Below are 21,180 nucleotides of genomic sequence, written 5' to 3'. Positions count from 1 at the left end.
ACTGACTGAGCCACCCAAGCACCCTCCACTTTTCATTTTAACCATCAACTCACTCACTGCTCTGGAAGCTTCCTGATGCTGTACAGGTTTTTCCAAGGTGAGAGTACACATGGAAAACAGGGAGGGCATGGCGACCAGAAACGAGAAGAATCCAGCTAGAGAGGAAACAGGAGTTCCAAGAAGGACAGCACGGCCATGGGGCTATAGGATGCCCCTCAGAGAACAGGGCTGAAAGCACTACGGGAGTCCAAAGGAACCACGGACAGATGGGCTCTGTGGCGTGGGCTACGGGGCATATCACACTGACAGTTCTGTAATGCTGTGGGGATTGTTGAAGAGACTCCAAGCTGCAAAGAAATTTAAGCAAATAGAAAAAAAAAATTAAGAGGGGCGCCTGGGTGGCTCAGTGGGTTAAAGCCTCTGCCTTCGGCTCAGGTCATGGTCTCAGGGTCCTGGGATCGAGTCCCGCGTCGGGCTCTCTGCTCAGTGGGGAGCCTGCTTCCTCCTCTCTCTCTCTGCCTGCCTCTCTGCCTACCTGTGATCTCTGTCAAATAAATAAGTAAGATCTTTAAAAAGAAAAACTTAAGGGACGCCTGGGTGGCTCGGCTCAGATCATGATCCTGGAGTCTCAGGATCGAGTCCTGCATCGGGCTCCCAGCTCCATGGGGAGTCTGCTTCTCTTTCTGACCTTCTCCTCGCTCATGCTCTCTCTCACTGTCTCTCTCTCAAATAAATAAATAAAATCTTAAAAAAAAAAAAATTAAGAGATCACTAAACTCCAGGAAAAACAAATATGCCCCCCCCAAAAAAAAAGAAGAAGAAGAAGAAGAAAGTTATCACACTGCCTTCCCTGGTTCAGCACTGTCAGATCCAAGAGCAATGTGTCTCCTCATATTATTTATAATGGTGAAGGTAAACATCAGAAGGGACAGGGTGCCTGCTTTCTGTTCTAAGTCTTTGGTACTACTTGACATTTTCAACAACAATTTTTTTATTAATTTGATAAAAATAAAATCAAGGTTTTAAAAATATCTGAATTAAACACAGCAAAAATAGTTGCTAAATTTGAGTGTTAGGCACATGGGTGTGTATCATTACTATTCCCTGTACCTATCTGTACCATTAAAGTATGTCATAAAAGGGGAAAAACTGCAATCTTGAATAGACCAGTAAAAACGCAGGCTAACTCTAGGGAAAAACACATGAAAAATGCTGTGCCACAAAATAGGACTTGCCACCCGTCATTAGATGTATATAAATTACTATTTTAGTGACCAATTTAATTCCAACATAATTAGATGAAAAACTTAAGTTATTTTAAAATAGAAATTCCTAACATGTGGGACCAGACAGATGAAGAGCATGCAAGCACTCAACCTCCAAGTCCTCACTGATGACCCATGCTCTCTGTCGAACACAGAGCCCAGGACAAGGGAGTGCCCAGTGATCTGTTTACCACTGCGCACTTTTAAGGCAGGGCTCCACTTCCTCACCCTCCTCCCAATCGAGCACAGTACACGCTCCCTCCCTTGAACCTGGGCTGGCAACACAGCAGGAGCTGGCTCCTGGGACTCCCAAGGCTTGGAGCTCTGCCAAGGGAGCCTCGAAGTTGTGCCTGTTTCTCTGGGCCACGTGCTCTGGGGATGCTGTCATGTCAGTCCAGCTCCCCAGAGGCCCAGAGAGGAGGAGAAAAGTCCCTGGGCTTCCTCTCCAAGCACAGCTGAGCCCTGCTGCACCAACCCACCCGGGCTTCTCACTGCAGGAGAAAAAGAAACCCTTCCGGGTGAATTTTCTTTATTTGTTAAGTGGGCACATGCGTAACTGACAGAGGAGTTTAAAAGCAACAGAGTCTTTATCTATGTTAACAGGAAGAATGACTTAAGACAATTTTATAAACAGTACTGATCTGGGGATCAGCAACCCTTCCAAAATAGGATCTATTATCACACAACAGAGGGAAGCAAGCGACGCCACAGTCTCAGTTCAAGCATCAAACAAGGGCCGAGGAGAACTTACACAGCACTTTGTCTTTAGCTCTACAAAATGTCAAGGAAGGGGCGCCTGGGTGGCTTAGAGGGTTTAGCCTCTTGCCTTCGGCTCAGGTCATGATCCCGGGGTCCTGGGATCGAGCCCTGTATCAGGCTCTCTGCTTAGCAGGGGGCCTGCTTCCCCGCCTCTCTCTCTCTGCCTGCCTCTCTGCCTGCTTGTGATGTGTGTGTGTGTCTGTGTGCGTGTGTGTGTGTCAAATAAATAAATAAATAAATAAAACCTTAGGGAGAAAAAAAAAAAGAAATGTCAAGGAAGAAGAAAATGGAAGATCAGAGGACTGGCTGGGATTAACAGTCTCTCCCTTAAGAGCAACAGCATCTCTTGGTTTAGATCCTTCAGGCACTCACATCTCCGGACACATCAGTGTAATCTGCTCATTCTTCCCGGTGACAAGGACTCAAGACCAATGAAGAAAACACGAGTGCTGGGGCGCCTGGGTGGCTCAGTAGGTTAAGCCTCTGCCTTCAGCTCGGGTCATAGTCCCAGGGTCCTGGGATCGAGCCCCGCGTCGGGCTCTCTGCTCAGCAGAGCGTGCTTCCTCCTCTCTCTCTGCCTGCCTCTCTGCCTACTCGTGATCTCTGTCTGTCAAATAAATAAATAAAATCTTCTTTAAAAAAATAAAAATTTAAAAATTAAATTTTTACTGTAAATAGTATAATCAACGGTAACGATGGTTTTGTGTAGAACAGGTATAATGTGCCAGGCACCTAGCTGAACCCCAACCTGCAAGCTCATTTGTTCCTAACAGCCTCAGCACACCCCTGTTCAGGTGATAAAAACCAAGGCTCGAGAAGACGTGTGGTGTGCTCGTATCTTTGTGGTCTACGCGGCTGAGACAGCCAGGACCTGACAGAACACTCGCCGCGGCTTACGCATCAGTGTCCGCTCTGGCCCAAAGTAATCTGAAGGACAAATGCTGAACAGTGAAATCAGTATTATCTTTACAAAAGAGGAGCTAAAATAAAAAAGAGATAAGAGGTACTTAAACATCTCAATCCCTGTGGCTCTTCTACAAGGGAATTCCAAACACCACCCTAACAAATGTAAGAAACAGTTCTAAATCAAACAACCATTTCTGCAGAATTCCTCGTTTTACCAGCATAGCGCTCAGGTTCATCTATCAAACAATCTTAAAATGTCATGACAGACTTCTTCAACATTTAAATGTATTCCTGAACGGAGAAGAACTAAGTCCTAAAGAAAACACCACTAACTTATTTCACGGTGTCGTCGCCTGTAAGACCAACCTATTCTAGCTGCACTGCCCGCGTCCCACAAAAGTAAGAATTAATTTCTATTAAATATTTGCTTCATTTCTATCCATTTCATTCCAATAAGGTTCCCTCAAATACACATACAAAAAGCTTTTCTCCTTAAAAATCACTATAAATACCCCAAATCTCACAAGCTCTAGTCAAATCACTTTCACTTCTGTCAAAAAGAAACGATCCATCTTTCCTTTCTTATAATCCCATCGGGCAGGTGTCTACAACTCACTTGCTAAATTTAGGGGACAGCTGCAACCTGTTAGAAGGTGAAAGGCCCCAGAAAAAATATGAACATGGTCTCTGCCTTTCAGAGAAGGAAGCTGTTCTCCCCATGTACGAGTCCAGAGTAGTGGAATGCACGGGGCTTTAAGAACAGCAAACCACGGGGAACCACACGAAGGTACTCCTGGCTTTCGCCGTTTCCCACTCACTACAGAGTGCCAGGACCGCACGGCCTACCTGCATCCGCTCTGGACCGCTGGCCAGGGGTCTTCCCGAATGGGGTCTTCATTCATCTGTATTTAAGTGAGCAGCACAGCTGCTGGACTAGGGTGAAAATTGAATACTCTCCGATTTCAAACTTTTCACAGAATCTCAATGTTCCTATTAATCCATCATCCAAGTGCCTCTTTTATAAGTTCAGCAGAAACATGTGGACTCATAAGGACTCTGTAAGACAGGGAAGTAACAGTTTGTTACTAAAACATCCCAAGACCAAAAGTACCCTCAGTAAGATTTTAAACACGGTGTCAGCTCTGAAGTGCTTTGCCCAGAAGCCATTAGCCTTAGTTCCTCAGACCTGGGCGCCAAGGGCAGCAGCGCCTCCCAGAGGCCGCGCAGAACACCACGCTGCATCCGCCGCCTCCACCCAACGCGGGCGGGGGGCTGCCACCAGCAGTCAAGGGCGGACAACGGGGTGTCTGTGAGGACGGACCCTGCCACGGCCCATCTCCTCGACAGGACACGAGGGCCCGGCCCACAGGGGAGGAGGGGTACCAGCATGGGAACCGGGCACTGGTCAGCAGCCAGAGCCAGAGCAAGGAACAGGGCCAGGTAAGAGTGAGGCCCCTGTGCACTCCCAAGCTTCCAGAAACTGAGCAAAAGATCAGCGAAGCCGTTTACCCTTTCAGCCAAACCGGACTCCGGTTTCAGTCCATGCGGCAATACACAGGTGGAGACACAGTCTCACAAAACATGAAAATGCTGCCAACCTCACTGAAGCCCAGGACTGCTCTGGGCTGGGTACACTCGGGTTTCATGCAACCGCAGGTGTTAAGAAGTGAAGGCAGAGCTGAATTAATTTTCTTGAGACAAAAATGTAACAAAACAATGATTAAAAAGCTGTTGGGGAGAGAAGAATCCATTTAACCAATAAAAATTCTTAAGTACACAAAACTTTTTATTATTCAAGGAAGATAGACTTAAAAATGACCAAATCTTAGAATCCGTGTGTTCAGTGAGTGTCCCCCGTTTGAGGCTCAGAAAGGAGGGGGCAGTACACACCTCAGGCAGGAGCAGCGCGTCTTCTGGATACAGCTCTTGCCCCGCGAGGTCCCAGCGCTCTGCGCCTCACCGCCCGAGGCCCGAGGAGCCCAGGCCAAGGCTGACCTGTGGCCGCCACCACCTCCCACGTCCACGACAGCCACGGCAGCGGCGCTCCTCGCTCCTGCTCAGCGCCAGTGCCCCCAGCAACTCCTCCGTGGGACTCCCTTCCTCGCAGGGTCCTGCCTTCTGGAAAGCAGAACGCCACAGGGTCCCCCACGCACATACAGCTCCACACCCTGCTGCGCACACAGCCACGCGGCCACAGCACGGCCCGACATCTTGGCCTCCGGCCGCCTGACGACCCCGGGGCCGCGCTCCTCCTCGGCACCCGCATCCTCCCCCGTTCCTGGCTACAAGGCCTCCGCAAGTTGGCCCTCAGGTCTCCAACACCCTCCTCCCCAGGCACCTGCTCCCCACCGCACCACCGACCGGGCTCCCAGGCCGCACCTTCCCAGCACGGAGGACCCCACCGCTGCGGACTCCCCGCTCAAGTCCCGCCTCCCTCACAGGCCGCTCCCACGCACACCTCCTGCTGCAAGCGTTACCGCCCTCTGTGGCCGCACCGCCCTGCCACGCTCCGTGGCCTTCCTCGAGGACTTACTGCCCTCCGAACTGCTCTGACTCCTCGGACATCACCCACAACAGCGACTCCCCTGCTGTCCTCCCTCTTCTTACCCTTCTTGTCCTGTCACCTTCACGGCAAAACCCTCACCCAGCTCCCTGCCTGCGGTCCACAGCTTTCGCCATGAGGCAGGGTCAAGCTGTTCAGAGCCCGCCTCGAGCGAGCACGCCCGGCGGTCCACGCCTCAGGGCACGGGGGCAGGCACAGGGGACAGCCCCGCACACAGAGGCCGGCCCCCCCTCGGGTCGCCGGACGCGGACACGGGAGAACACCCGGCGATCCTGCTGCTCTGCACAAAGCGACCCTGAAGACTGAGGGGCAGGTGACTCTGCACGAGACTCAACACCAAGAACGCGGCCTCCAGGCGCTGCTTGGCGCTGCACACACGTCAGGGCGGGCCGCTGGGACGAACGGGTCACTCCTGCTCTACTTGGCCACAGCGCCGGCCCACGCTGGAGGAAGAGCTGCGGTGCAGGAAGACGGCCCCCATCTTCGGAATAATCCAGAAACTCGCTGTTCCAGATGCAGCTGATACTCCAACTGCCTAATCGCACCCTGACCCTGAGTCCAGAGAGGGGACGCCTCGGTGCTGACGGGCGCCTGGCGTTGCTCTTCCCGCAGCTGCTCTGGAAACTTCGCAGAACAAATCTCACTCTTTCCACAGGAAAGAGGAAAACTCAATTTGTTCCAAAAAAGGAAAAAAAAAAAAACCTTTTTAAACATACCTTTAAGTTACTCTATTAAGTGGCTTTCTGTCAACAGGACAAAGCAAAGGTAATTTTTTTTTTAAATTTTAAATGCTGACATTGTAAAATCTTATTCCTAGGAGAATAGGGAGTTACAAAAGCTTTTTTCAAGTAGTATAGAAAATGCTGTCATGGGCCATAAAAAGGCAGTCCTAGGTTTGGAGAGGCCGACGGACGTGGCCACAAGGTGAAAAGGGCCACACGTGCCAGCCCCCCGGGGCACCATCGCTCACACAGCATTGCCAGAAACGCTGCCATCAGGCCTCTGGACCTCATCCCCAGTTTACAGTGAGCACAGGTGACAGGGGAGCCACACGCAAGTGTCCACAAGGCACAGGCCCCACTCTGCGGACATCCATGTACGGCTCTGGCCGGAGACTACAGGAGCCCCGAGTGCGCTGTCTTGGGAGGAAGCTACACGACACTCAAGACGAGCGGAGAAATCCCAGCACTGTGGCCTTACCACTGGCCCCTCACACACACTTGTGAAGCTGGGGTGGTACATCCAAATATGGTGCTTCTCAGGAAACACGGACATTTCTAGAGGCAGACTGCCAGAAGGCCTGCAAGAAAATTTCAAATGGTTCAGGAAAGAAAATGAAACACACACACACACACACACACACACACACACGAAAACTGCAAACTACTAATTCTTAAATCTAAGTGAGGGGCGTACTAATGTTACTCTTGGAACTCTTGTTTCAATTTGAAGTTTTTCACAATAAAAAGTTGGGGAAGAAAAGATCCTGGATTTTCCTTTGCTAAATCCATCTTCACTGAACACCGCCAACTATCCAGGCTTGCAATTCCGCTAAACGATCTTTAAAATGTGTCATTAATTTAGTATTCCAGCTTGATATTCTCCTTCCATAATAATCTTAAAGGGGACAAGATTCTCACAAACAGTGTCACAGAAAAGCACTGTCCGAAAGCACAAGCTGTGCGTCACACACTGCACCCCATGCGGCTGCTCCAGGCCTCACGGCCACCAGGAGGCACATCCAGGGACCGCACCGCAGCACGAAAGCTAGAGCAGCCCGCACCGCACAGGCCGACGGCAAGGAGCACGGCCGAGACAATGTCCTACGCGAACCGTAAACTCGGAACTGTGTCCATAAAGGAAGAGAGCACCACAAAATTCAGTGCCGCTATATCCTATTTCAAGAAAGCATAAAAAAATGAGTGCTTCCACGTTTCAGATATAAAAGTAAAAAACACAAAATAGAATTACATATCAAAGTATCTGCAGCCAGCTGTTATCATCAAACAGTGCTATTTATAAAAAGGAAATAAAGCTCCAAAACTGTTCAAGCAAAGATGTCAAGTCCCAAAGAGGTCTGGACCTCTGGACAATTGCCAGAAAAGTAGAGGCGAGCACTAATGGCCAAAATACATGCAGTATGAGCTGAAGCCTGGGCTGCCAAGAGCTGTCTGAAGGCTGTTGTCACAGAGGACCCACACAGGTGGGAGGAACGCGGATGGCCACAAACACATGAAACAATACCCAGCGAAAACCTGAACAGGACCTAAATACTGTATTATAGTTATAAGGAAATATTATATTATATTACATAAGGAAATATTATAGTTATAAGGAAAAATATCCCTACTGTAAAAAGCATCATACTCCCTGCATTTTACGGCAAGCTTTCAAATGGCTCAACAAAAAACGGTCAGTGCAGAGAAGTATTAGGGAATGGCTCTCAGGGGAGGGTAGACGATAGAACTCAGCTAGCTCCACATTTTCTGTGCATAGAAAATTTCATTTAAAAAGTCTCAGCAGGGGGCGCCTGGATGGCTCAGTGGGTTAAGCCGCTGCCTTCGGCTCAGGTCATGATCTCAGGGTCCTGGGATCGAGTCCCGCATCGGGCTCTCTGCTCAGCAGGGAGCCTGCCTCCTCCTCCTGTCTCTCTCTGCCTCTCTGCCTACCTGTGATCTGTCAAATAAATTAAAAAAAAAAAATCTTTAAAAAAAAAAAAAAAAGTCTCACGGGGAAAATAAACAAATAAATAAATAATGAATAAAGTCTCAGGGGGAGGGGCGCCTGGGTGGCTCAGTGGGTTAAGCCTCTACCTTTGGCTCGGGTCATGGTCTCGGGTTCGGGTCATGGTCTCAGGGTCCTGGGATCGAGCCCCGCATCAGGGTCCCTGCTCTGCAGGAAATCTGCTTCCCTCTTCTCTCTGCCTGCCTCTCTGCCTACTTGTGATCTCTGTCTGTCAAATAAACAAATAAAATCTTAAAAATAATAATAATGAAATGAAATGAAACGAAACGAAACGAAACAAAAAACAAAAAGTAAAATGTCTCAGGAAGGGGCGCCTGGGCAGCTCAGTGGGTTGAGCTGTCTGACTCGGGTTCAGCTTAGGTCACGATCTCTGGGTCGTGAGTCAAGTCCCTGTCTGGCTCTGAGCTGGGTTTGGAGCCTGCCTGGGATTCTCTTATATTCCCCCACCCAATGCCCCCACTCACCTGTGCGTGTGCACACACACTCTCTCTCTGAAATGAATAAATAAAATCTCATTTTAAAAAAAGGTCTGGGGTAAAAAAGAGCAGAGGGAGGAGAAAAGGCAAGCCTGGACCTGGTGACAACACAGGTTTACTGTAGGTGCTCAAAGGTCTGTGACTTATTTTCTAAGATGTGACTTTTTAAAATGGATTAAAAAAAAAAAAAAAAACAGTAAATGGGGCACCTGGGTGGTTCAGTCGGTTAAACGTCTGCCTTTGGCTCAAGTCATGATGCCAGAGTCCTGGGATCAAGCCCCGCATCAGGCTCCCTGCTCAGTGGGGAGCCTGCTTCTCCCTCTGCCTGCCACTCCCCCTGCTTGTGCTCTGTCAAATAAAAAAATAAAAAGATTAAATATTTTTAAAAATTAAAAAATAAAAAAAATTTTTAAATTAAAAAGCAAGGGGCGCCTGGGTGGCTCAGAGGGCTAAAGCCTCTGCCTTCGGCTCAGGTCATGATCTCAGGGTCCTGGGATCGAGTCCCACATCAGGCTCCTTGCTTGGCGGGGGGCCTGCTTCTTCCTCTGCCTGCTTGTGCACTCTCTCTCTCTCCCCCTGCTTGTGCACTCTCTCTGACAAATAAATAAAATCTTTAAAAATAAAATAAAATTTAAGAAAAAAAAAAAGATTTCTTACAGAAATGGCTACCTCCAGGTCAGGTACAGCACACACAGGAGGAGCCAGGAAGACATCCCCAGAAGGATGTCAGAAAGATAGGGGGTTCTCTTAACCATTTTCTTAAGTTCCGTACATGACTGAAAACTTCCATGATAAGATCTTGAACACGCACACTTAGAAGGCATCGAAGGACGTAATGGGAGCACTCACAGGGGCAGGATCCAGGGAGGTAAACCCCACATCACGGAGAGCAAGGGGTGGCTGAAAGGCTGACGGCTCTGCTAGGAGCTGAGGACCAGAGCCCCAGGGCTCTCGGGGAGCATCAGAGCAAGGAGAGGGCTGTGAACCCAGACTGCTGTATCCCTAACTCGGAGCTGCCCACTCCCTCAGACGCCTGGCACAAGCAAGCATAAATGCCCCCCAGGAATACCATCCCAGACTCTGCATTATTTCAAACAATTTTAAAAACGTAATCTACCGCATGAGCACACATGTGCACACACACAAACTGGCCTACAGAGACAAAAATTCACAGAAACAACAAATAAGGATGGAAAAAGCAGGCCAGAGTTGCTAGGTATTTGCAGTTGCAAAACCATACTCTAATGTATGCTGGGGGAAGAAATATATAGAAATATAAATTAGTAAACGAAAAATAAAACCGCTGTCAGCGTCATGCTCCAAAGGATAAGACCTAATGGAGAAACTGGCAGAAACTTTCGTTAAAATCAAGGTCGACAAAAAGCCTTGATGTTTCCCTGAGCAGACAGAACCTGTTCAGTCATGCAGCCAAAACTCCGTTAGCTCATTGTCTGAGACCGACTTAACCTGGGTCGTCCCTCCCTTGGGCCTCTGGAAATGCAAGCAAAAGCTGGGCTGCTTCCCAGGCTGGTGTGAGGCAACCACTGCCCAGTTCCCTATCCCACGTAAGAACACCAGCACCATGACCAAACCTGGGAAGGTGACACAGTCACCGACGTTTCCCAGAGGAGCTGCTTTATGACCCCGCACTGCTGAGCCTCTCTCCATGCTCTGAGTCGAGCGCGCCCAGTTTGCAAACTGGCTTCCGAGTGTGCGCGCGATAAACTTTTGCAGACTGCTACTTCACTGACCCACTGGTCTTACTTTGGCTATTTTGAGCCTCTGACACTTCACAGTGTCAAGCAACAGTGCAATGCAAACAAGACTCCCAGGGACTCTGGGGCCAGAGAAAACAGGTGCTGGTGCCCTCAGAGCCCACTGAGCTCTGCGCTTTCTCCCCAAACCTGCAATTTTAAGGTTAAGTCTCTCTGGGCTCTGAGCCCTCCAACCTTCTTGTGCACACTGGCTTTCTGTCCCTGCTTTGCTCTCTGGTTTCCCTTTGTTGAAACTTCTGGTAAGTCACTCATCGTGTTCAAAGGGGGAGACACAGGGTTCCCAGTGATTTGGAACAGCTGTTAGAAACCCAGGCCCTCAGAGTTAAGGTGTTTCAGGGAATCCAAAGGCGAAGAGGTCCTGGGACCAGGCTCTTGTGCCCTTCTCCAAGAAGAGGTCAACTTCTGGATAACCAGAAACTGTAATGGCCGTTGTGGGGGGAGCTTTCTTTAGCTCAGACCACGATAAGGGGCACCTGGAGAAGAGGATCCCCAACCTCTCAGAGACCACAATGGAGTGCAGAAGCTTCCAAAACACAAAAATGACTTCAAAAACAGCTCTAAAAGGATCTTTACAGCATGCAAATAAAAAAATTTTCAGTAGAATCTTTGGCCACCTGAGAAAGAAACCTTAATGTACTCCATGTGCCAAGAACCCTATCAGGAGCCAACTACTCTTGAGTTTTGTATCTGAGACATGACTAAAATTTTTTGAAACAGAAGCTGTAAGATCTCCGTGTCTATCTTCAGGTTCGTGATGCCTACGTCCGTGCTGCAGATGTGATTACCTCCTCTGACCTCTATTGCCAGAATTAATTTTAAAGGCTCTATTCAACTGGCTTAAAGAAAATCAGACATTTATATAAATTAAGTACCCTCTCTGAAACACTGTACTAATCCAAACATTCTTCAAATTCATTTAATCTGGGAAAATCTCTAATAAAAGCTAGTTTAAGTTTCTTGGTTTAACAAAAACAGGCATGTCTTCAGAGTTACCAATAATGAATATGATGTAAACAGGAAACTCTCCTACCCAGGTTTACAGATAGAGTAAGCTCACAGTGTCTCTAGGTTACAGAATGTATCAACAAGAAAACAGTTAAGATGATGGTTAATTATTTAATGTCTAATCCAAGCCTCATTGTTAGAAATAGGCCATTTAAATAAATATAAATAAGAACAAAGTTTCTACTGTTAAACTAACCGATGTTCACTGACTATTTAAATCATTTCCACATTAGATAAACATTAAAGGCTAAGCCTGCTTATCTAATTCCTGACTTTTAAATTTTTACAGGGAAAAAATATTTGACTGTTAATAAATGTGCTTTATGTCAGACTGAAATTTTTCAAGATTTATTTATTTGATATTGAAAGAGAGAGAGAAAGCACAAACAGGGGGAGGGGCAGAGGGAGAAGCAGGTTCCCTGCTAAGCAGGGAGCCTCATGTGGGGCTTGATCCCAAGACCCTGAGATCACGACCTGAGCTGAAGGGAGATGCTTTACCAACTGTGTGCCATCCAAACACCCCGAAAAAAATTTTATATGAAGAAAAATACACTAGGAATTTTATTTTTTTTTAAAGATTTTATTTATTTATTGAACAGACAGAGATCACAAGCAGGCAGAGAGGCAGGCAGAGAGAGAGGAGGAAGCAGGCTCCCCGCTGAGCAGAGAGCCTGATGCAGGGCTCGAACCCAGGACCCTGGCACCATGACCCGAGCCGAAGGCAGAGGCTTTAACCCACTGAGCCACCCAGGCCCCCCTACACTAGGAATTTTAGAACAAACGTATCAGTCTGCTAATCTACTAGAGGATGCTAACATATGACAGACTGCTCACAACGCCCGCCTCCTGGTTTTCCCTGGAAAGCAAAGTTAAGATCTGTTAAAAGCTGGAAAAGGGGAGTGACAAGTGCACCAGAGAAAGCATGAGAACACTAGGGTAGCGGCACAAATTAACTCCACACAACCATGCGCAGACAAGGCCCGAGGCAGCCGGGCTCCCTAGAGCTCCCTACCACTGCAAACTACTTCACTCTTCTCAAGCTGTGTTTACAGACCCTCAGTGAGGTGTGATAAACATTTATTTCAATAGGAAATATAGGTGCACCTGGGTGGCTCAGTCAGCTGACCACCCAACTCTTGGTTTCAGCTCAGGTCATGAACTCAAGGTCCTGGGATCAAGCCCCAGGTCGGGTTCCACACTCACCGCGGAGTCTGCTTGAGACTCTTTCTCCCTCCGTCTCTCCTCCCCTCTGCCCTCCCCACACTCACACACGCTCTAAGATCTTTTTAAAAAGTAAATAGGGAATATTCACATTAGTTGTAGCTACCTATATACATAAATGGATAATACCTATATTCAATGTGTCCATAACTTACAAAGAATTTATTATACACTGATCTATGGAGAAATAAAAGAATTTCAAAAATGCCGAGAGTGCATGCATGGCATACACTGAAAACAGGAAATACATGTCAGTTGATGAGGCTTTTATTTTAGTTACTTACACGGTTATATAAATATTTGTCTAGTATGTGCTGGGCCAAAATATACATTGTATTTTTTGCTGTGGAATGATCCCACATGTTTGAAAGCCACTGCTTTGATACCACAGTATACTGAGCAACAAAAGGGTCTACGAGCCAGCTGGAAAGACCAATACCAAAGCCACCTCTCTGTCCGTCCTGCACACACAGTGACAGCCCCAGACCACGCCGTGCGCACTCTCCAACAGGCTCACATGTTCTCGCCTTGTTTTCCGTTTTGCAGGCAGGCAACAATCTGTACTTAAAAGAACTTCTCCTATTTCTTGTAACTACAATTCAGTCCTGATCAACACTGGGGCTGGGACTGCCGGCACTGTCAAGAAATCCACATCTAACTTGTGACTCCGCAACACCTTAACCAGTAATTGCTACTGTTGACTGGAAGCCTTGCCTATCATGAAAACAGCTGGCTAATACATTCTGTATGTTACAGGTATCATATGCTATATTCTCACAACCACGTAAGCCAGGGGGAAAAGCCCTTAAGAAAATATATTTTTATAGTATTGTCCTGTATTATTTACTGGAAAACGCCTGCCCATGAGGGGGCCCGTGCAGTCCCCAGTCCTTGTTGAGGGGCCAATTAGTTCCGGCAAAGCCGGAGCGTTGCACGGCTGCGAGTTCCAGCTCACTGGTAGTCACGGGTCAGCTGTCAGTTTAGAGGCTGCTGACCCACCTTCCTCATCTTGGTTCTCCCTCTGCTGAGGGAGACAGTCCTCACCTGTCCTATCACGCCCACTCCAGCAGAGCCAAGTCAGGAGAAGCCTCCAGACATTCTCATACTGTCCTCGCCAAAAGGCACTTGGCTCATGTAAACGATGTACCAGGAATGTACACTCATCCGGGTAGTACACAAACACTACTGCTATCCTCTAACAGTGAGCCCGTGATTACTCTCTAACAACTGCCTTGCCGATTTATTTTCTAGGTAGAGTCTTAAGTTTCATAAACTGTGAGCATCGGAACGGATAAGGTTGCAACTGTCAGCAGAAAGTATTTATCGGTTTACTTAGCTTTGTGATTTTCATTCCTTAACCCTCTTTACCTGCTCCCCCCATCTGCCTGCCCCCCGCCCCTCTGGTGACCAGCACTGTGTTCTCTGTGGTAAGAGTCTGTTTCTTGGTTTGCGTGTGTGTTTATGTGTCTTTTTCCCCTCTGCTCGTTTAACTTCTACATATTAGTGAATTCATATGGTGTTTATCTTTCTCTAACTTATTTCACTTAGCATAATACCCTCTAGCTCTATCCACATGACTGCAAATGGGAAAACTTCTTTCTTTTATGAATGAATAATATTCCACAGTCTACATATACCACACCTCCTTTTTCATTCACCAACTGATAAACGCTTGGGCTGCTTCCATCAACTGGCTACTGCTGAGAATGCTGCCGTCAACACTGGGACGCATGGCCCCCTTTGGACCAGTACTTTTGTATTCTTCAGGTAAACACCCCATAGTGCAACTGCTGGATCGTAAGACAGTTCAATCTTTGAGGAACCTCCATGCTGTTCTCTAGAGCAGCTGAACCAGCTTGCACTCCCACCAACAGTGAGCGGACGCCCCTTTCTTCACATCCTTACCAACGCTTCCTGATGCCCGTGTTTTATTTTAATCATTCCGACTGGTGTGAGGAGATACCTCCTTGTCGTTCTGAGTGCGTGTCCTTGATGATGAGTGACACTGGGCATCCTTTCATGTCTGTAGAGCACACGGATGCCTTCTTAGGGGAAATGTGGTTCTTGTCTTCTGACCAATTTTTAATTGGATTTGTTACTTTGGTTACTTTCTATCAGTTCTTTATGTATTTTGGATACTAACCCTTTACTAGATGTGTCATTTGCAAACATCTTCTCCCACTCCATAGGCTGTTTTCTCGACGGTCTCCTTTACCGTGCAGAAGCTTTTTATGTTGATGTAGTTTAATTTTGCTTTTGTTTCCATTGCCTCCGGAGACTTATCTAGAAAAAGGCTAAGGCTGATGTCAGAAAGATCACTGCCTACATTCTCTTCAAAGATTTTTATGGTCTCAGATCTCACCTTCAGGTCTCTAATCCATTCTGAGTTTATCTATATGGTGAAAGAAAGTGATCTAGTTTTATTCTTTTTATGCCGCTGTCCACTTGACCAAACATCATTTGTAGAGAAGACTTCTTCCCACTGTATATTCATTCCTCTTTTGTCAAAAATTAATTGACCAGGGGTGCCTGGGTGGCTCAATGGGTTAAGCCTCTGCCTTCAGCCCAGGTCATGATTCTGGAGTCCTGGGATCGAGCCCCACATCAGGCTCTCTGCTCAGCAGGGAGCCTGCATCCCACCCACCACCCCGCCTGCCTCTCTGCCTACTTGTGATCTCTCCCTCTGTCAAATAAATAAAATCTTTTTAAAAAAATTAGTTGACCATATAGATTTCTGGGTTTTCTGTTCTATTCCATTGATCTATGCATCTACTTTTCTATCAGTATCCTACGACTTTAATTACTATCACTTTGTAACATAACTTGAAATCTGGAATTACAAAGTTCCAGATTTCTCTTTTTCAAGATTGCTTTGGCTATTTGAGGTCTTCTGTGGTTCCACACAAATTTTAGGACTGTATGCTCTAGTTCTGTGAAAAACATTGTTGGTATTTTGATAGAGAATACATTGAATTGAACTGACAGAATCCTCTGGGTACTATAGACATTTTCAAAATACTTGTTCTTCTAATTCATGAATATAGAATACCTTTCCATTTCTTTTTTTGTGTCACCTTCCATTTCTTTCACCAAAGTTTTATACTTTTTTGAGTAAAGATCTTTCACTTCTTAGAGTAAGTCTATTCCCATTTTACTGGTTTTGATGCAAATATAAATGGGACTGTTTTCTTAACTTCACTTTCCTCTGCTTCACTATTGTATAGAAATACAACAGCTTTCTGTACATTGACTTTATATCCTGTGACTTTACTGAACTCATTTATCAGTTCCAGTATTTTCAGTGGAGTCTTAGAGTTTCCTTTATACAGTATCATACATATACAATGATCACATATATAGATATTTACAGTCACCTACAAATAGTGAGAGTTTTACTTCTTCCTCACCAATCTTTTCTTTCTTTTCTCTGTAGAAAACTGTTATGGTTAGTACATCCAGTCCTATGGTGAATACAAGTGTTGAAAGGAGATATCCTTGTCTTTTTCCTGACCCTAGGGGAAAGGCTCTCAGTTTTTCCCCATTAAGTAGGATGTTCAATAAGGGCTTTTCTCATACAAGCCTTTACTTTGTTGAGGTATGTTCCCTGCTCTGGTTTGTTGAGGGATTTTATCATGAATGGATGTTGTACTTTGTCAAATGCTTTTTCTGCATCTATTGAAAATATTTTTATTCTCTCTTACCAATGTGATGTATCACAATGACTGCTTTGTGCATACGGAACCACCCTTGCAACCCAGGAATAAATCCCACTTGATTATGGGGAATAATTCTTTAACATATTGCTGGGATACAAGTTTTGTTGTTTGTTTTTCAGGTTTTTGTTGGGGTTTTTGTTTTTGTTTTTAAGATTTATTTTTGCCAGAGAGGGAGGAGAGAAAGGGTGAGCATGAGCAGGGGGGCAGGGCAGAGGGAGAAGCAGATTCTTCACTGACCAGGGAGCCCAAGGTGGGACTCGATCCCAGGATCCCGGCCTCATGACCTGAGCAGACACTTAATCAACTGAGCCATCCAGGCGCCCAGTTTGCTACTGTTTATTTGAGAATTTCTGCATCTTTATTCATGAGAGACACTGGCCTGTAGTTCCCCCCACCCTTGCCCTGAACCAGTTCTACTATCAGGGTGATAGTGGCTACATAAAATTTGGAGGGTTTCCTTTTTTTTTTTTAATAGTTTGACAATAGGTATTAATCCTTCTTTACAAGTTTGGTAGAATTCACCTGTGAAATTCTCTTGTCCTGGACTTTTGTTTGTTGGGAGATTTTTTATTACCGACTCGATCTCCTTGCTGGTAATCAGTCTGTTCAAATTTTCAGTTTCTTCCTATTTCAATTTTCTTAAGTTACAGGTTTCTAGGAATTTCTACTCATCTCTTCTAAGCTGTCCAATTTGTTGGTATTTGATTTTTCAAAATATTGTTACAACTATTTGTATTTTTGTGGTGTTGATTGCTACATCTCCTCTCCACTAGTGATTTTTACTTGGGTCTGCCTTTTTTTTTTTTTTTTTTTTAAGATTTTCTTTATTCACTTGAGAGAGAGTGAGTGAGAGAGAGCATGAGGGCGAGAAGGTCACAAGGAGAAGACGACGCCCCATGGAGCTGGGAGCCTGATACGGGACTCAATCCTGGGACTCTGAGATCATGACCTGAGCCGAACGCAGTCACTCAACCAACTGAGCCACCCAGGTGCCCGACTCTTGTTTTTTTAATGAACCTTGCTAGGTTTATCAATTTGCTGACTATTCCAAAGAACCAGCCGCTGGTTTCACAGACCTGTTCTACTGGTTTTTTTTTTTTAGTTTCTTTTTATCATTTATTTCTGCTCGAATCATTACTTCCTTCCATTTGCTAGATTTGGGTTTTGTTCTTTTTCTAGTCCCTTTATGTATAAGGTTAGATTGTTTGAGACTTTTCTTGCCTCTTGAGGTAGGCCTGTATTGCTATGAACTTCCCTCTTAGAACCACTTTTGCTGCATCCCAAAGATTTTGGAACGCTGCATTTACACATTCATTTCTTCCCATGTAATTTGTTCTTTCTTTTTGATTTCTTGGTTGACCCACTGTTTAGTAGCAGGGTGTCTGACCTCAATGTAATTGTGTTCTTTCCGTATTTTTTCTCGTGGGTGATTAGTTCTAGTTTCATAGCATTATGGTCAGAAAAGATGCGTGGTATGACTTCAATTTGAATTTGAGACTTGTTTTGTGGCAGAGTGTGCCATCTATTCTAAAGAACATTCCATGTTGCACTTGAAGACAATGTGTATTCTGCTTTCTTTGGATGGAATGTTCTAAATATGTCTACAAAATCCATCTGGTCCAGTGTGTCATTCAAAGCTACTGTTTTATTTGGAATGATCTGTCCATTAATGTAAGCAGGGTGCTAAAGTCCCCTACTATTATTGTATTACTATCAATTAGCTACTTTACATGTTATTAACTTTTATTTATTTTGGTGCTTTCATGTTGGGTGCATAAATATTTACAGTTGTTATAGCCTCTTGCTGAGCTGTCCTCTTTATTACTATGTAGGGTCCCTCTTTATCTCTTATTACAGTCTTTTTTTTTTTAATTTTTTTTAAAGATTTTATTTATTTATTTGACAGAGAGAGATCACAAGCAGGCAGAGAGGCAGGCAGAGAGGAGGAAGCAGGCTCCCCGCTGAGCAGAGAGCCCGATGCGGGGCTCGATTCCAGGACCCCGGGACCATGACCCAAGCCGAAGGCAGAGGCTTCAACCCACCGAGCCACCCAGGCGCCCCCTTATTACAGTCTTTATTTTGAAGTTTATTTGGTCAGATACCAGTATTGCTACCTGGCTTTTTTTTTACATCTACCTGCATGATAAATGTTCCTCCATCCTCTCACTTTCAATCTGCAGGTGTCCTTAGGTCTGAAACAAGTCTCTTGTAGGCAGCATGCATAGATGGGTTTATTCTTTTTTTATTCTACTTTGTCACCCTGTGTCTTTTGATTAAACATTTAGTCCACTTACATTTACATTTACTAATATTATGTATTTACCGACTTCTTTAACTTACTTTGTGGTTCCTTCTGTAGATTTTCTCTCATCTTTTCTTCTCTTGCTCTCATGGACTACTGGCTTTCTTTAGTACTACACTTGGATTCTTATCTCTTTAATCTTCACTTATCTATGTTTTAGATAGGTTTTAGATTTGTGGCTACCACTACATTTCTAAGTCACACCTGCATATAGCAATCTATATTAACTTGATGGTCATGTAAGTTTAAACCCATTCCTGACTCCTGTCCCACCATTTTAAATATACAGTGTCATATTTTACATCCTTTTATTTTACAGATCCTTTTATTTTTATAAAAATACTCATTTTTACTGCTTTTGGTTTTTTCTTCTTTTCATAGTCTCCCTCATCTCTCCTTTCCACTCAGTCCCCTCTGGTTAGGTCTTGCAGGGAGGGCTCAGTGGTCATGAACTCCTTCAGTTTTTGTCTGAGAAACTCTCTCTCCTACTCTGGATGACAGTCTTGCGGGATAGAACAGTCTTGGCTGCAAATGTTTCTCTTTCAGCACTTGACTGTAACACGCCAGTTCCCTTCTAGCTTGCAAACTATTTTATTTATTTATTTGACAAAGACACAGCAAGAAAGGAAACACAAGCAGAGGGAATGGGAGAGGGAGAAGCAGGCTTCCTGCCAAGCAGAGAGCCCAATGCGGGGCTCGATCCCAGGAACCTGGGATCATGACCTGAGCCAAAGGCAGATGCTAAACAACTGGGGCCACCCGGAGTCCCACTTGCAAAAATTTTCTGCTGAAAAATCTACTTTATGCCTTATGCAGTTTCCTTGTACATAGCTATCACCTTCTACCGCTTTTAAATGTTTTTCTTTATTGCTACTCTTTGCCACTGTGCGTCTTGGTGTGCACTTCCTCGCTTTCAGTTCTCCAGGGGATCGCTGCACCTCCTGCATCTAGATGGTTTCCTTCCCCAGATTCACTAAGTTATTGGCTATTATTTCTTCAAATATATTTTCTGCCCCCTTACCTATTTCTTCTGTGACCCCAAAATGCAAATGTTATTACCCTGATGCAGTCACAAAGTTCCCAAAGACTATTCTCAATCTGCATAATTTCCTCTGCTCTCCTTTGCTCGGCCTGGCTAGTTTCCTTTACTCTGTCTTCCAGGTCATTAATTTCCTTCTCCCCCTCACCTAGCCTATTGATTCCACCAAATGTATTTTTAATTTCATTTATTTGGTTCTTGATCTGACTAGTTCTTTTTCTATGTGTCAAAAGTATCACTGATGTCCTCTACTCTTTTCTCAAGTCCAGTGACTACATGATCATTCCTGTAAATTCCCTGTCAAGTATATTACTTCCACCCATTTCACTTTGGTCTCTTGCTGTGGTTTGATCCTGTTCCTTCATCTGAGAGGAGTTTCTCAATCTCATTTTGTCTGACCTTCTATGTCTATTTCTGTGTCTTAAGAAAGTCACTTACTTCTCTTTTTGATAAAAGCCTCGTGAAGAAGTCCATAGAGGCCTGCAGCCCAGTGTCCCATTCCTCAGGTCCTGGCACTTCAAGGAGTGTCTCCTATGTGTGCTGTGTGTGCTCTGCTATTAAGTCTTGGGAGCTTTATTCCCTCAGTCCAGTCGTCTGCAGTGGCTGGTCCCCAGCAGAGTGGGGTGCATTTTAACAATGAGTGTGGTGGTGACATCTGCACCCAAACCGACATCCTGCACAATGTGCGGGTCAAGAGATTCGGTGTCAGCAGGGTCTGCCTTGGTTTTCTGGGTGAAAGGCCCACAGCGCTGGGACTGAAGGGAGCACGACTGGGAAGAGCAGATCCACCAAAGGGGGGGGGGCAGGTTCCAGAGGAGGGTATGGAGAGCAGGTGTAAGCAAGTCAGCTAGGAGCGTCAGGGCCCCACTGGTTCCCAAAGGCTGCCTTTTTATCATGCTGGCGGAAGCGGAGGAATGATGCCAGCTCCTTTGTTCTGGGGTGGGGGTAGGTTCCCCTCCCTAAGATCAGTCCCAGCGAGCCATACCTCAAGATGAGCAACTCAACTCTCCCAGCTGCCACCAGTGTTCTGCAAACTGCTGGTCCTATGCTGCGTCCGCTCAGCTGCCGCTGGTCACACCGGCTCTCTAAGGGCGGGGGTGCAATTACTAATGTCCTTTCCCGGGCTCTGAGCTGAGCCTGCGGATTTTTAAGATTCCAGGCCTTCAGTCCTGCTGATTACAAAAACTCACAAATTCAGGCCCTCCTGCTTTCAAAGGCAAACATTACAAGGATTCATCCTCCCTGTATTTCTAGTCTCCTTGGTAAGAAAGTCTGTTTCCTGCCCTTCTCCTACCACCAGCTCCCTCCCCACCTCAAACGGCCCCAGTCTGTTTTGCTCCCAGACCGCATCTCCACCCTTCCCACCTCTCTGATGGGGGCATTTTCACAACCTTTAGTTGTGGAGTTT

General features: G+C 45.8%; 1 protein-coding gene across 4 annotated transcripts in view; it reads right to left on the bottom strand.

Moving 5' to 3' along the window:
• SPIN1 (spindlin 1) overlaps nt 1-21,180 on the bottom strand; it is a 78,119-nt gene that overhangs the window by 34,542 nt on the left and 22,397 nt on the right. For 3 of the 4 annotated variants that reach the window (XM_044266081.1, XM_044266083.1, XM_044266084.1), the window contains exon 2: nt 3,777-3,986. In XM_044266081.1, coding sequence (XP_044122016.1) covers nt 3,777-3,828 — 52 coding nt within the window. In that variant the 5' untranslated portion in view covers nt 3,829-3,986. Of the gene's footprint in view, nt 1-3,776; nt 3,987-4,820; nt 4,917-21,180 lie in introns of those variants that run through there. The other variant, XM_044266082.1, reaches the window with a different exon arrangement.

Source organism: Neovison vison, chromosome 9 (genome assembly GCF_020171115.1).
Source record: "Neovison vison isolate M4711 chromosome 9, ASM_NN_V1, whole genome shotgun sequence".
NCBI lineage: Eukaryota > Metazoa > Chordata > Mammalia > Carnivora > Mustelidae > Neogale > Neogale vison.
The sequence above is the reverse complement of the archived record's forward strand: the minus strand, read 5'-3'. Positions and strand labels throughout refer to the sequence as shown.